This window comes from Hordeum vulgare, chromosome 2H (assembly GCF_904849725.1).
Source record: "Hordeum vulgare subsp. vulgare chromosome 2H, MorexV3_pseudomolecules_assembly, whole genome shotgun sequence".
Lineage (NCBI taxonomy): Eukaryota > Viridiplantae > Streptophyta > Magnoliopsida > Poales > Poaceae > Hordeum > Hordeum vulgare.
In genome coordinates this window covers 658878397-658894308 of record NC_058519.1, presented here as the reverse complement: position 1 = coordinate 658894308, position 15912 = coordinate 658878397, and the positions used below count along the sequence as shown (strand labels likewise).

General features: G+C 42.3%; 1 protein-coding gene across 4 annotated transcripts; it reads right to left on the bottom strand.

Moving 5' to 3' along the window:
• Window positions 1–7703: 7703 nt before the first annotated feature.
• LOC123428521 (cysteine-rich receptor-like protein kinase 6) lies at window positions 7704–15393 on the bottom strand. 4 transcript variants are annotated; one of them, XM_045112745.1, is made up of 8 exons: window positions 14499–15393; window positions 11617–11623; window positions 11495–11532; window positions 9655–9797; window positions 9359–9569; window positions 9053–9290; window positions 8425–8566; window positions 7704–8185 (listed from the first exon to the last, which is right to left on the bottom strand). In XM_045112745.1, exons 1-8 carry the CDS (start codon window positions 15370–15372, stop codon window positions 7913–7915), a joined length of 1926 nt encoding a protein of 641 aa, XP_044968680.1. In that variant the 5' UTR covers window positions 15373–15393; the 3' UTR covers window positions 7704–7912. The 4 variants fall into 4 exon arrangements, with proteins under 4 accessions (XP_044968680.1, XP_044968682.1, XP_044968678.1 ...); XM_045112747.1 differs by having other exon boundaries at window positions 14511–15393; XM_045112743.1 differs by having other exon boundaries at window positions 11495–11623.
• Between the last annotated feature and the right edge of the window lie 519 nt (window positions 15394–15912).

The window sequence follows — 15912 nt, the reverse complement described above, 5'->3', positions numbered from 1 at the left end:
TCACATTCATGCTTGGCTTTCAAAGCAAGATTGATCTTTGATGTTGAAGTGCCATGCATGGCAAGGTGCTTTGTTGCATTTGCCTTTGACTCTTCAAATAATTGGAAAGTGGATATGATGTCATCTAGAGTCATTTCTTTGAACCCATGGTGCTGCCTCATGTCCCATACCATTTGATGGTGGTACGGAGCAAGAGCATGAAGTAACTTGTCCACGAGAAATCTCTTGGTCAGATTGAAACCATCTCGCGTCTTGTCACAGTCACAGGACTCAATGTCTACGGCGAGAGTCATGAGCCGTTCTAGCAGTTGCTTGGGAGATTCACCATTTTCCATACAGAAATTCTGTAATTGCCCCTTGGCAATTTCATATTGAGCAAGCCGAAGAGTGGAGGTACCGGTCTTGGTCCTTATAATTCTATCCCACAGTTCCTTGGCACTTGTGATGTGAATGTAAGGTCTCCGTTGCTTGTCATTCATTCCTTTTCTTATGCACATGATCGCAGTGTCATTAAGATGCTTGTCATAATTTTCTCGCGGAGTGAGGCACCTTGGATCTACAGGATTGTACCCATGCTCGAGGATGTCCAACATCTCATCATTGGCGTACCTAAGATGATCCTGCATACCAGCTCTCCACAAAGCAAAATTGGAATTGTCATCAAGCAAGGGAGGTTTTCCTCCAAGATTGTACTTAGGTTTCTCAACTTGAGATCTAGCATAAAGCCATGGAACACTGGTTTGGTTCCTTTCCGGAGGTTGTTGGCCAAATGAAGAACCGTGCACATGTGGCCCTGAGGCCCTCGGGGACGTGGCTGTCCCCGTGGTTAATGATGCCAGTCTCATTTGGACCAAGGCCTCAAGAGAAGCATCATGCTCCTCTTTTTGCTTGGCAAGGGCCTGTTCCAGGTCCTCAGAGGTGAAGGACTTGACTTCCGTGGAAGTCCCCTCCCTCTCCACTAGAGCTACAGTAGTGGGAATCCCGTCCATCTCGCTCTAGGGCGGTTAAGCCATAAGAATAGAGCACGAGGCTCTGATACCAATTGAAAAGGATCGAGATGGACCTAGAGGGGGGGGGTGAATAGGTACAGTTCCAAATTTTAATAATTACTTAGCAATTTTAGGCAAAGGTGCGGAATATGAGGGTAGGCCTAATAATTCCTATGACAATGAGTAAGCTATTTAGAGTGAAGTAAGAAAACCGGTAAACAATAATCAAATACAAGTACGTAATAAGGATTAACACAAGTAGAGAGTTAGGGTTAGGAATAACCGAAACTCCAAGAGAGACGAGGATGTATCCCGATGTTCACTTGCTTGGAGGGAAGCTACGTCACCGTTAGAGGGGCGGATGTTACCACGAAGGCACACCAACGCCACGAAGGCTCACCCTATTCTCCCTTTGAGATAACTCCACGAAGGCGTTTCTCAACCACTAGTGGTAAGCCTTGAGGTGGCTTCCGAACCTTCACAAAATTTCCGGGGGAAATCACAATGGTTTGATTCCTCTCCGAAGGCTCCTACCGCCTAGGAGTCTCCAACCTCCAAGAGTAACAAGATCACGGGGATTGCTCAAAACTTGCTCAAATCACAAATCACTTTGGTGGGAAGGAGGAGAAGGAGACGATCTATCTTTTGATTGGAACAACACTCAAAGGGACTCACAAATGCTCTTGGGATCTAAGATTGAGTGTAGACAAGAGTGACTGAGAAGAAAGGTGTTCTTGTATGTGTTCTAGCTGTGTTCGACACCCTCTCACGAAGTGGGAGGGGGGTATATATATAGTGGGGAGTGTAAAATAGCCGTTGGGGACACTTTATATCACACAGGGTTCGGACATCCGGCAGTTCACGGATGTCCGGGCGTCCACAAGGGGTCGGACGTCCGACAGGGGTCGGTCGTCCGAGGGCTGTAGATATGTGTGGAATCACTTGTGAGTTGAACAGGGACCGGACGTCCGGAGAAGGCCGGAAGTCCGAGTTATTCGACTCAAACTTCTTTTGGTGCAAGCTTCTGGATTTCTGAAAGGGGACGGACGTCGGGCCCTCGGACGTCCGGAGGGAGCCGGAAGTCCGAGTTATTGGGCTCAAGTTCTTCTGGTGCAGGGCTCCGGATTTCCGAAGCTGGTCGGACGATCGGCCCTCGGACGTCCGGAGGGAGCCGGAAGTCCGAGTTATATGGCTCAAGTTCTTCAGGTGCAGAGCTCCGGATTTCCGAAGTTGGTCGGTCGTCCGTCCCTCGGACGTCCGCAGGAGGCCAGATGTCCGAGGCATTAGCCCTGTTTTTGAGATAGGAGCAGAGTAGAGAAGATGTGGTCTGAGCAGAAAAATAGAGATGTAGTATGAGCAAATTCATCGCAAAACCTGTGATCCCCTCTTAATAGTGCGGGATCCCTATACTCAAGAATAGTAAACTTAAAGGATAGTCTACATCATCTTTTCTCAATCCCGAGCCTTCTTGACATATAAGTCCCGATCTTCTGTGACCACCTTGGCACATAATTCTCAATCTACTAAAATACTTGCCATCCTGAGATACATTCAACAAATAGGATTAGTTTCCTATGTATGTGTTGTCATTAACACCAAAAGTCGATTAGGGGCATAACATGCACTTTCACCCACAGCTACATAACTTAAATCTGGACTCTCAAATACATGTAAATCCATGCATATCCATCATGCATGCCAATGTCGCACGTAAATAACAAATGTTGATAACGAGAATACATAGTTCTTACATAAAAGTTATTTGAAGTGCGCAACTCAAACATTAGCTCTTTGACTTTCATCATGGGCCCACAAATGCTCCACAAGATCATTGTGTAGATGTGCGTGCATCCGATAATCTCAGAGATAGTAGTGCATATGTGGAAAGTTGATAAGATGATCTTTCGGTATTTGGACTTATTCTTCAGGTGCTTTCAAATTATTGGTTTGGACTACACCATCACCCTTATTCTCAATAATTATATTATGCAAAATAACACAACATGTCAACAATTGTAACAAAGTTTCTCGTTTCCACATTATTGCAGCTCCATGAATAATTCCCCAACGAGTTTGAAGCACTTTGAATGCCCTTTTAGCTTCTTCCTGCATTTTTGCAAAGTGGCTTTATTTGTTGCCTTGTAGTTTAGATATGGTCTTCACAAATGCCATCCACCGAGGATAGTTTCCATCGACAAGATAGTATCCCCCGGACGTTGACCAACGTAGTTGCATGGCAGTGATTCCCCATTACAAAGCCTCATGAACACGGAAGATTGTTGAAGCATGGTGTTGTCGTTGTGAGAACCGGACATTCCAAAAAAACATGCCAAATTCATGTCATGTGATGCCACTGCTGCCAATATGATGGTGGCCTCTTTGATGTGAACTTAATACATTCCACGCAAACCTTTGGGGCAGTTCTTCCCTTGCGAGTGTATGCAATAAATTGATTCGAGCATTTCTGAAAACTCTCTTGCTTCTCTAGTAGCCAATAACTTTTCTGTGTCCTGCGCATTTGGTTCTCTGATATACTATGCTCCAAACACCTGCACCACGACGCGAACAAAGCTCATAGTAGTCTTTAGGCATGTGCTCTCCCCCATCCAGAGCATCTAACCAACGGCATCAACGACATTACCAAGTGCAAGCATCCTCAGAGTAGCTGAGTATTTCTGCTTAGTAGAGAAAGTTGGGTCCGGCGAAAAGTGTTGAAGTATTAATCGTGTGCCTCCACTTCCTCAACAACGCGTAAAAACATTGGTTTGTGCATACGAAAACAATGACAAAACCATGGATCATCCGAAAAAGTTGGGGTTGGAGAAAAGTAGTCATTGTACACTAGTCATGCTCCGAAGACCCTATCCCTATTGGTTCTCCGTTTGCTGAGCCCTTCAAGTTAAGAATATGCTCACCTCCTGGTTCATTTCCTCTCCATGCCCATGAATATGATCATGTCCACTTCTTCATCCGAATCCAACGAATCGAGAAACTCATCTCCATTTATTTTATCAAGCTTTGGCAGTTCATAATCCTCGTTCGACGAATCATTAGAATCTAGAGTTTTCTCTACTAATAAATCACCAAAAACCGTGTCGTACAATATGTTGAACACATAAAGTGAAGGGGCAATCCAAAAGTAGTCGGTCATACCGCGATGGCGATTGCGATAGAGATGTCTGCAGTGTGAGTGCAGGCGGCACTGAGGCTCGAAACGACGTCAAAGCAAGGGTGATGATGGAGCTATAAGACGTCCGACGCGAGGAGAAAAAAGATAGGTGAGATCAAGTGGAATCGTTAGATCGAGGAGATGAATTTGGTGTAATTTATGATGGAGCCGGTAGGGTCTAATTGGTCAGGCGTGGATATGAAGTGTGCCAGTCAGCTCGTCGGTTTGACGTTGTTTGAGGCCCGTCTCGATCGTTTTTTGACCAAAGAGTGGGTGGGGCGTCAGCCCGGTGGCCGTCTATAGATGCTCTAACTGGACTAAGAGCATCTCAAGTAGGCCCCATAAACTAGTCAACCCCCTAAAAAACGAGGTGTTTACAATTTCAGTCGGAAAAACGACGCCTAGCACACCCTGTAAAACTTGGTCGACCCTTATACTTTTTAGGGGGCACGATAAATCCATCCACGAAAACCTTATATGTACAATTTTTAAGACAGTATACAGTTCAACCCGTAAACCGGTTAAACCTCGTCGGAGCAGACGCGCCATCGTGAAACTTACCGGAATCTACGTGGAACTCATCGGAATTCGTCGCCACACATCGAAAGAAGTCGTTGCACGCCGAAGTTTGCCGCCGCCGGTCCGAATTGCGATCGATTCGACCTCCACTATCGAGGCAAGGCCGTCAACGGGCAGTGCGGAGCAGGCCACCGGTGGCGCGAATCAGGGCGGGGCGGCATCTGAGAAGATCGAGGCCATGCTAGAGAACGCGTACACGACGGTGTGCAGTGTCGGGCTCAAATTGGGGACGGACGGGCGCTCCACAGAGCGATCGGTCGGGTGGCGCAGGCTCCACTCCATCCGTGGCCCGGAACCGACAGTGTCGGGACGAGGCGGGGGCGAGGCACACCATGGCCGGAGACGGCTCGTCGAGATAAGAGAAAAAATATGAGTTATAGTAGGATCCGTTTCATTTACGGGATCTGTTTTTGTCTGGGACAATTTCACACCATAAAAACGCTTTACAATGCCCGGAATGAATTTCGGCTCCTCGGACCAAAAAAAAGTTTGAAATAAAAAAACCAAGATTTTTTGTGTGTGTACTTAGTCACATCCAAATGCTACCTGCAAATTTTAAGAGCAAAAGTTAAACATTTTGGCTTGTGCAAAAAATAATAATAATTAAACATCAAAAGTTACCCCAAAATGTTAACTTAATTTTTTTTTTGTCGATGAAACACCGCTGCTCCTTATCGCACGAAAATTGTCAAGCATGTTTACGACACTAATACAATCATCTATAAAAAAATTCAGATTTTTTCAAAAAAATTTACTATTAATTTTTAAGTTACTGTTCATCCGGATGCATGTGCACGAGAACACCTCTTCCTTACAGTGTCCTTAAACACGTTTTTAAGGGCCGATTTTTAAGCGGTCTGCTAGAGAGGCTGTAAGTTGTTGAGATATATACCATCCATTCTATAAAAGAATATTCTGGAGTGTTTTTAAAAGTAAGCCTGGAGAGTTTTGTTTTTTTAGAGGAGAGTGAGAGGGTGCTTGGATACGTTTTAGTCCCATGACTAAAAGTAGTGAGACTAAAACTTGCTAGCCTCACCCATGCTTGGATCCAAGTACTAAAGAGACTAAAATCAAGTTAATGAGCATTTATTATCCTCCAAACTCTCCAATCCAGAACTTGCATGAGGAGTTAAATGAGGAGAGAGAGGACTAATGCACATTTTAGTAGGGGTACCCCTGACTAAAAGATTTTAGCCTCAAGACTAGTTTTACCCTCTCTTTAGTCAGGGGTGCTTGGAACTTTAGCCTCTTAAAGAGACTAGTTTTAGTCAGACTAGTTTTAGTCTCTTGGATCCAAGCACCCTCTGAGTGTAGGTGTCGGGAACAGAAAAAAATGTGCGAAATTAATGGAGCCACGAGGCCCCGCTACGGGCAGCCCGGGCCCACAGGAATACATTCCACCACAGCCTGTCCATTCATCAACCCCCTTCCCCCAAATCCCACCGGAATCCTCCACCACAGACGGCCACCGTCAACACCGCCGCCCGTGTACCGCCAGCCAGGCCGGTCGCGCCACCGCTGGGAGGAATGCAAGGGCAGCTCGAGATCTAGCGATGCATCGGAGTAGACGACCGAGCCGTCGACGGGCGCCAGCGAGCGCCGTTCTTTGCCGTGGAGGAGCGGCGCGTCGAGGGGAGGCTCCGACGGTTGGCCTCTCGGGTCTGAACTGAAGGGCAGCTCGGCAACTACGCAGCTAGCAAGTTTAAGCTTCAAATTTGCCCTAATCAAATCTACTCCAGTACTTAGTTCTTTAACCTGTGAAATCTGAACTGTACTATTTATGTACAGTATCTACTAATCTGTCTATCTATGATCATGATCTTATAGCGATATTCTAACTTCTTCGATCACAAAGCATTTGCAAGGTTGATTATCAGCATGTGTGCAGAATCCATCATGAGGTCAGGCAGTCTTCACAAGATAATCTAGACCTGTTTTCTCTGCTTAGGTAATGCTGGTCTGTACTGGAATCTGCAGCCGGCTGCTCCCCGGGGTCTGTTGTCAAGCTCTGCTGAAACAGCAATCTCATGTGCAAAATCGGAACCTACTGGAATCAAACTCGCAGTCATACGCATGCACAACCGCTTCCAATTCGGCTGCTAGTCAGGAATAGCAACGCAAAACTGACCTTCAACCAAGATAACAAAGACCTCAGAGGAACAATTTGGGTTGTTCTCTTGGAAAGAATATACAGAATATAGTTGAAGCAAGAAAGTGAACAATACACGAGCTCGAGTTCATCCATCTAGACAGATTTGACGGTGCTTCGGCATAGATTCCTACCGGCTCCTTAGGGCAGCGAGGTTAGGGTTTCTTGTTGTGTGTATGTGACGCGAGATTTGGTGTCAGGTTATTCAGATTGATTTAAGGATGATTTAACCGTGGCGACTTCGACTCAATGGCGCTGGTCATTAAAGGAGCGTGCATGAAGACTGTGCATCTGCAGTTAGGCAAAGTGCCAATGGATATTCCAAAATATCCGATATTTGTATTCGAGAAAACGCCTATTCGTATCCGAAATATCCGCATCCGAACCAAAATGGGAATGGTAATTATCCGTATCCAAATTTGTTTAACAAATAGTAAAACAAATAAATATGGTATGAGATTTTGACACAAACATGGATTTGAAAGTAGATATATCCATATCGGAATAAGAATATGGGAGGTAATTTTCAAGATGCTAGGCCCAGTATTTCAATTATCCAACATAAAAACCAAATAAGTGGTCAAATTTTACTCCGTGTATGATTAAACTTAGAAATTATTATGCAAAACAACATTATTTAATCATAAACGTATTTATCATTGACTGATCGTATGCCACAAGTTGATTATTTCATGTCACATAGAAATTGACTAATTTACTTAAGCAATAATATATCGCTATTTATTCGTATCCGATTCGAATCGAGGATACATCAGATACGTATCCGTATTCAAATAATATCCAAGCCGCATTTATATCCGATAACATCTGTACTCGCATTCATATTCATTTTGAAAATATGGAAATGGAAGTTGTAAGAGCATTATCCCATCCGCATCCCATTTGTTTTCACCCCTATTTGCAGTTGATGTATATATAAGAATTGCGAATCATGTAACAAGCCTTACATGTTTCTCCATCCTATTAAACAATTGATGACTATCAACGAGCAAACTGATTATTGTATCAATCAACTAATCCTACGTGACCCATTTCCAGTGTCGGCACCGGTCTGGCGGAAAACGTAAACGCCGGCTTTGATGGGCTACCGAGAGACACCGTGTTGCTGCCAAGCATCATCATGGCCACCGCCGACATCAATGGCCTGTCCACAGGGTTCTCCTGGACGCACAGGAGCCCAACCTGGATGCACCTCATCACGTCACTCTCTGAGCAGCTGTTGTTCATGCACGGGTCCATTGCCTCCAGCACTGTTCCGGCCGCCCAATGCTCCCAGATCTACACGCGCGGTCAATTTACAAAGTTAGCAGCAACCAAGTCATATTGTGCTACCTGATTTGTTCAGATCAAGGAAAAAATAACACGCTATACAAAATAACGTGGTTCGTTCAAATATGTTATTAACGTGTTATAGCGTTATAACATGCTATTAGCGACTGTCATAGCAATGCTTATTTTCTCAGTGCTTCAGATGTTGCTTAGCAATGGAGCCGGCAGGAGCTCATGCAGGTGCATACCGTGGTCAAGAGATCTTCAGATTGTGAGGTGTCACTGTTCTTCCTTCCCGTCACGATCTCCAAAACCATGACACCGAAGCTGAACACATCCGATTTCACGGAGTAGTTCCCACGCATAACGTACTCAGGCGCCATGTATCCGCTGAAACACGACAAGGCAACATGCATGATGATTACCCGTTGCTGCGGCTGCATCACCTCGATGCTCTGACGTGAGTAATAAAAGTCGCCCTTTAGCTCGAAAAGAGAAAAACATGGACTGTACCGGTACTAGATCCATAAACGTGACAACTACTTCCTTCGTTTTTAAATATGTTGTACTCCATCCGTTCCAAAATATAAGACCTTTTAGAGATTTCATTAGAAGGCTACATACGGGGCAAAATGAGTGAATCTACAATCTAGAATATGTCTATGTACATTCGTATGTAGTTTATAGTACAATCTCTAAAAGCCTTATATTTAAGAACGGAGGGAGTATAAGTCTTTTTAAAAATTTCACTACGACTATATACGAAATAAAATAGATGAATTCACATCTTAAAATTTGTTTATATACATACCTATTCAGTTTATAATAAAATATCTAAAAACACTTGTATTTAGTAACGGAGGAAGTAGTACTTACTATGTGCCGACCACCTCGTTGGTGACGCCCTGCGTCTGGCCTCTCCCGAAGAGCCTTGCGAGGCCAAAATCTGAGATCTTGGGGTTCATGTCGGCATCAAGAAGGACATTGCTGGCCTTGAGATCACGATGGACAACTTTGGGTTGGGAGTCTTCATGAAGGTACTGCAGGCCTCGAGCGATCCCGCGTATGATTCTCTGCCTCTTTCCCCAGTCAAGCTGCTCCCGTTTCTTGGTGTCTGTCGTAGTTTGCACATTCAGAAAGTGTACCTGAGCTGTCAGTGCCATTAGAATTCTGAAAGATTACCGAACAGGATCTGGTCCAGGCTCCTGTTGCAGACGAACTCGTAGACGACTAGCCGCTCCTGTTGCTCTAGGCAGAAGCCGACAAGCCTGACGAGATTCTTGTGCTTGAGCTTCGCTACCAGGGTGAGCTCGTTCCTGAGCTCCTCCACTCCCTGCGTCGAGCTCTTGGACAGTCTCTTCACCGCTATCTCTTCGCCGTCCCGCAGAGAACCCTATGCACCAAATTATGGAAAATATTAGTTTTGCTGCTCGACAGTAGAAACTCAACGTATCTGACAGTTTCTTCAAGATCACCACCTTGTACACCACACCAAACCCGCCTTCACCGAGCTTGTTGCTTTCTGCAAAGTCTTCGGTTGCGGCTCGCAAAGTAGCAATGTCGATCCACATCGAGTCTATGGTCTCGTTGTTCACGGTTTCAGTGGAGTAACTGGGATATGCTGCAGAAATACAACTTGATTATTTTTTTACGCTGTTTTCTTTCTCATGCTTAACAACTTGATTATCAGTTTGCCTTTTCAAGTGCAAAAATTATAGAGGTAAATACACCAGTGGTGTTTGAACTTGCCATGGATGTTCAGTTTAGTGCATGAACTTGAACGTGCAAATATGGTGCTGATGCTATCCATATATGTAAAGTGCGCCGACGTGGCACTGTATATGGTTGATGTGGCAGGCATGGATCCACTTGTAACAACGAAACTTGATATTTGATTACTTATATGTTTATATGACTAGCGGGCCCGCCTGTCATGCAAATTAAAATGAAAAATGGTGTAGAAAGGACTCAAATAAATGTAAATAGCAGCCTATGCTAACCATTATTACGCCAACCCGGTCTTGCTGCCAAGGAAAACTCCCGACTCTTAATGTAGCCTATATGAAAAAATTGTGGTACTTAAATGGGCTGCACTTAATTCTTTCTGAAAATAAAAAATATATTCAACCAACTGTGGACTTTGATGCTCAAAAGTTAGTTTTACTCCTAAAAATGTATATAATGATAGTATTAATAATCTATACCTATTAATAAAGGAAATATGTATTCTTAATCCGTCATGCTATGTTATATAAAACCCTTTAATGTTTCTGACATTAAACCCGCAGTACATATTAAATGTTTTTTAGAATACCTATATATTCTGACCCGGAACTCCAAATTCAACATTTTATATATGGAATTTGATTAGAAAAATATGTAGAATCTGAATATAATGTTATTTTACTCAGATTATAGACCATCTTTTTGTAAATTAAGAACGTGTGATATTCTTTTCTCCCGTTGCAACGCACGGGCCCTTTTGCTAGTAATAATAATAAAAGTTAGGTTCAAATATTCCTGTGTTATTAATAATTACCTCATAGTCAACAAACATCCATGTGCACATATACTATTACTTAAAAAAGCACAAACAAGGATCCATACCAGATGTTGGTTATGAATATTTGTGGTACATAAATAATAACCTCATGGTACACAAATATTCGTCTGCATGCAAAATAAATATAGCGGTTTCCAATAAAATATTTTACTAAAAATGTTCATGTTTTTTTTAAATATTCACCTATTGTTGATAAAATAATAATTTAAATATAATTCATGTGTGTTTAAAAATATTAGTTAATGCAAACATTTAAAATATATAGTCAAATATCATAATAATCCATTTAAAGACCCCAGCTGTTTCAATTGACCTTAAGCTTAAGAAGTGCCTGCTGACAATAAGATCTAGTTCGCATGGTTGCCAGCACTGGCTGCACTTTAGCTTGAGGTTTCGTGGTTCGAGTACGTTTTGTCGCTGTTTTTCATTTTAATTTTCCATGTCAAGCGGAACCCATTAGTCATATACATATATTATGTAGTAATTATGTTTTTTTGAGGTTCATCTAGTAATCATCTTTTGAATGTATAAATGGGCCTCATGCCACGTAAGCTATATATGATGTCACGTCGACACACTTTACGTATATGGATGGGATTATTACCGTATTTGCACGTCTGTGCCAAGTTGTAGAACCAATTCGATGTATTTTTCAAGTTCAGGCACTAAAGTGAACATCTGTGGCAAGTTCAAACACCACTGGTGTATTTACCTCAAAATTATAGTGTAAATTGGATTGTTTTTGCTGTACATACATGGCTGCTTCGCTTGTGCTTGTGACCGTGGCCTCCTCCTGAAGATAAAGAAGCCAACGATAAGGTGTTCAACTGCCAGAGTAGGCACAACAACCATAAGAATAATGGCAGGAACACTGTACCTTCTCTCTGTGAATGTAACCAATGCATGTAACAAAACAAATGTCAACTCAGATGAATGCAATAAACTTCAAAAAATACATTTAGAGGGTGAAGAGACGAAATTTAAACATGTTCGATAATTGAAGGGAGACAGGCAAAAAATATCGAAGATTGTATTAATTCGAGGTACATACCCTTTACTTTTGAAATAATGAAATAATAAATACACACATTTCATTAGTTAAATGTCATCTGAGCAAAACAATATATTTGTAATGACAGATGGAAAAATATGGACAAACAATCTGCACAAAACACAATCAACAAGATGATCTACAAAAAATAATAAAGCAACATATAAATATAGATTTACAGTATATAGAACAGCTGACATTTTCCATGAAATATTTTAGTGTGCATATTTTGGCGAATATTTGAATGTGAGAACTTTTAGGTGATGTAATTTTTGAGTGATATGAAGCAAGCTATATTTTATTTGGAGCTAGTGAAGCAATTTTTTTTCTGCAGGAAGTAGAAGCGAGTTATTGAGGTAACTTAAGATGCAAAATTCTGTAAACTGAGTGTACCTAAGATGGTTAGTTTCCTTGTGGTAAAACCTGCCAATCAGGGTTCAAGACATGTATTTTCCTGAATTTATTTTAAGTTTTTGGACGATGTTAGTTTTGTGAGAAAACATTCATATTGTATCGACTCAGTGTTTTAGAGGGGCTCATAAAAATAGAATATGTATGCACGTGTTTCTATATATTGTTAAAATAAAGCCAAATGCCCATTTTATTTAGGTTGACGCGGATGCGAGGTATCAACAGTCGCGCTGCTGGCGAAATAAATAGTAAAACAAGTGACCTAGAGCAACATTTGTATGAAAACCAGCAAACAATATATAATATAAAAATAAACGAAACTGCTGTGCACATGACAAGTTAGTTTGCAGATCCCTTACACAATGTCATATCTAGCGCTGTGTTATCATGCATTGACAATTTGATTGCATTGTCGTCCAAAAAACCATGCAACAGTTTTGTGTGCTTAGAGTGTTCAAAAATCTATATATTACCTACTAAAGAAGGGTGCAATTTCTGCCCGTCCGTCTCACATTTTTGCCTGTGTGATTTTTTCTCTCTTTGTGTGCATAAAGGGTTCAACTTCTCCATTTTGCAATTCAATAGAGATGTGTCACGGAAGGGCAGAAATATAGGGATTATCCTCCTTTTAAAAAATAGACTTTGTAATCCCTAACATTAATTTGCAGTCTTGCTCGGAGGCTAGGAATTATCCTCGTTTAAAATAATCATGCAACAGTTTGTGTGCATAAAGTGTTCGACTTCTCCAATCTGTAATTAATTTTTTTTTAAAGGAGGATAATCCCTAGTCTCCGCGTCGAGCAAGACTTTAAATTAATGTTATGGATTCTCTCCCTAATAATAATAAAGCAAATACAGTTTCTGGTCGTCCGTCTTGAAAATTACCCCTAAAATTTGCATAAATAACCATCATGCCACTGGTAAATAATAAAAAACGTTTCACAAAGTAAAAAACTTGGACTGGGCCGACCCATGTAAAATCCTCCTATATTATGCTCTGCATGCTGGAAGAATATCCAGCACACCGTATGATCCGGCCCATGCACAGACGCCTGCTTTTAGTTCCGTTAATTTATTTATTTTCAGTTCCGTTTTATTTTTTTATTTTAAATAATTTCGAACTTCAAATAATCTTTAAAATTTTGATAAACTGAAAAATATAAATCAACATATTTAAAAAACTAAAATGTTTGCGACTTGAAAAACTGCTCAGAGTTTTGTAAAAAATGCTCGCATATACAATAAAATGTTTGTAATTTTAAAAAAAGTTTTCTACAATAAGAAAAGTCCATGATCTCAAATACAATTCCATGTATTAAAAATTATTAAAGGCATTTAACAAAATGCTTTCTAATTCAAAATATGTTAATGCATTAATAAAATATCATAAAATTTGAAAAATAGCTAATGCCTGTGTTGGTAGTTTCTTTTTTTATTTAAAAATTTCCGTTTTATTTTTGTTTATTTATAATTGAAATAATTTATAATTAAAAAACTTTTGCATATTAAAAAAAAGGAATTTTGAATTAAAATGCTGACGAATTTTTATTTTGAATTAAAAATAGGATTCAAAAAAAGCACTGGATCTTTATATTTTTTGCAAATTTCAAAACAATGTCCACGAATTTAATAAATATATTACTGATTTATAAAAATGTTTGTTTATTCAGAAAAACTTCATGCGTTTCAAAAAATGTTTGTGAATTTAAAATAAAATCCTCCAACATAAAAAAATATGTTCGTCTTTTCTTCAATTGGTCGCCAATTCAAATGAAAATATTTAAACCTGTTCAAAATATAAAAAATATTCACGATTTTTAGCAAATGTTTATAAATTGTAAAAAATGTTCTCAATTTTAAAATTGTTTCCATATTTGTAAAATTGTTCACGAAAGATCTAATGTATGTAGTTGAACATTAATGCTTCTAAGTCTTTGTGACAAAATAATCGTTGAATTTTGAGTAATAAACTGTTGAATGGATCGGATTATTATTGTATGTTTTCTAAAAAAATTCTTGAAATTCAGAATAAATCTTTGAGTTACCAAGATTTTTGACTACCATGATATATATTTTTTGAAAATGTAAAGTTTGCTTCGACTTGTGAATAAATTTAAAAGAAGAAACATTTTCTTGCATTTCTGCGCAAAATTTCTAAATCAAGCGATGATATGTGAACGTAATGTGGTTACCATCATTGAAGATTATGTTTTTTTTTTCTTCCATGGCCACGCACGGGCACTTTTGCTAGTAAAAAGTAAATTCTAGAATGATCAAGTGCTGAAATATGAACATACGCTTCGAGTCACCTTCTCCAATCGCCGCCACAGGCGCCGGCGCCTGCTTGACATTAGGCGCCACGGCCGGCCTCGGTGGTCTGGCTGATGTTGCTGACAGCTGCACCGTCACCGGGCCAGGGAAGAAGGGCTGTGTTTCATACCTGAGGTTGCATCTGATCCCGAGAACCCTGCCTCCGACGGCGTCGGTCATAAAGGTCGGTAACACCCTCATGATCTGGACGAGGCACCTCCAGCACCGATCTGGGGACAAGTCCGGCGTGCACTGCGCCCAGGCGTACACCTCGGGCAGCTCCTTGTCAAATTCGGCCTGGCCGGACGCGTAAAGGCGCGTGGAGGAGTTGAAGGCGGCGCTGCTGGCGGTGGCGTTCATGAGCGCCGCCACGATGCGCTGGAACTGTTCCGGCTCCTTGGTGGCGTTTTTAAGATTGCGGATTGGGTATGTCGGGCTGTAATCGGTGTCGTCGTCGGCGCGGAAGTGGATGTTGGAGTAGGCGAGCAAGCAGGAGTCGTAGTAGATGGTGGCGTCCTTGTAGTCGCACGAGCTGATGACATCTTCGAAGGTCTGTTGCAGACAGTCGTAGCAGGTGGAGGTGTTGGCATCGCCTTGGCAGAAGGCGAGAGCCCACACATCCCCCGAAGCGACGCCCGCCTGCCCGGTGGCGAAGTGGCCCGGGGACATGGAGGCGTTCTTGGGCATGGTGGCGGCGAGGAGGCTGAGGGCCGCCTTGTAATCACTGTCCGCCACGAAGCCGCCATAGGGGTCGTAGCCGCAAAGCATCCACGGGTATATTCCCACGACGCTGCGCGGCGCCATGGTAATGATGGCCACCCACAGGAGGAGAAGGCCAGCCATGGTGTGCACGGTGAGCATGGATGGACAAGTTGGAGACGTAGCTTTAATTTGTAGCTTTCGCCATCGATCCTTAGATCGATACAGCAGTGATCGATCGCCATTGAATTCGAATATCTAAGTCGCTGGTCGTTGCCCGTGTTGCACCGCGCGCGATCGGCTGATAGCTGCCGCCACGACGACGTACGCCATGCATGTGAGCCGCGCGCGATCGGCTGATAGCTGCCGCCATGACGACGTACGCCATGCATGTGAGCCGCGCACGACCGGCGATGCAAGTTGATGGCCCTGGCATAGCTTTTCCACGCCCGCTTGCTGACTATAGTAGGAAAAGAAGATTCCAGCCTAGCTTTTCCACGCTCCCATGGAAGATCACGCTTTCCCTGATCTTTCTCTGTGGCCCACTTTGACTTCTATCCAGCCAACCAAACAGGGCACATCTGTATGTAAATTCGCTCCATAAGCTAAGAGCTCCCCCCCCTCCCCTCCCCCCCCCCCCCCACCCGCCCCGGTGGCAAGAGGGCGGTGCTACTGCAACAAAAGCCCTTTCAACGGGTCAGA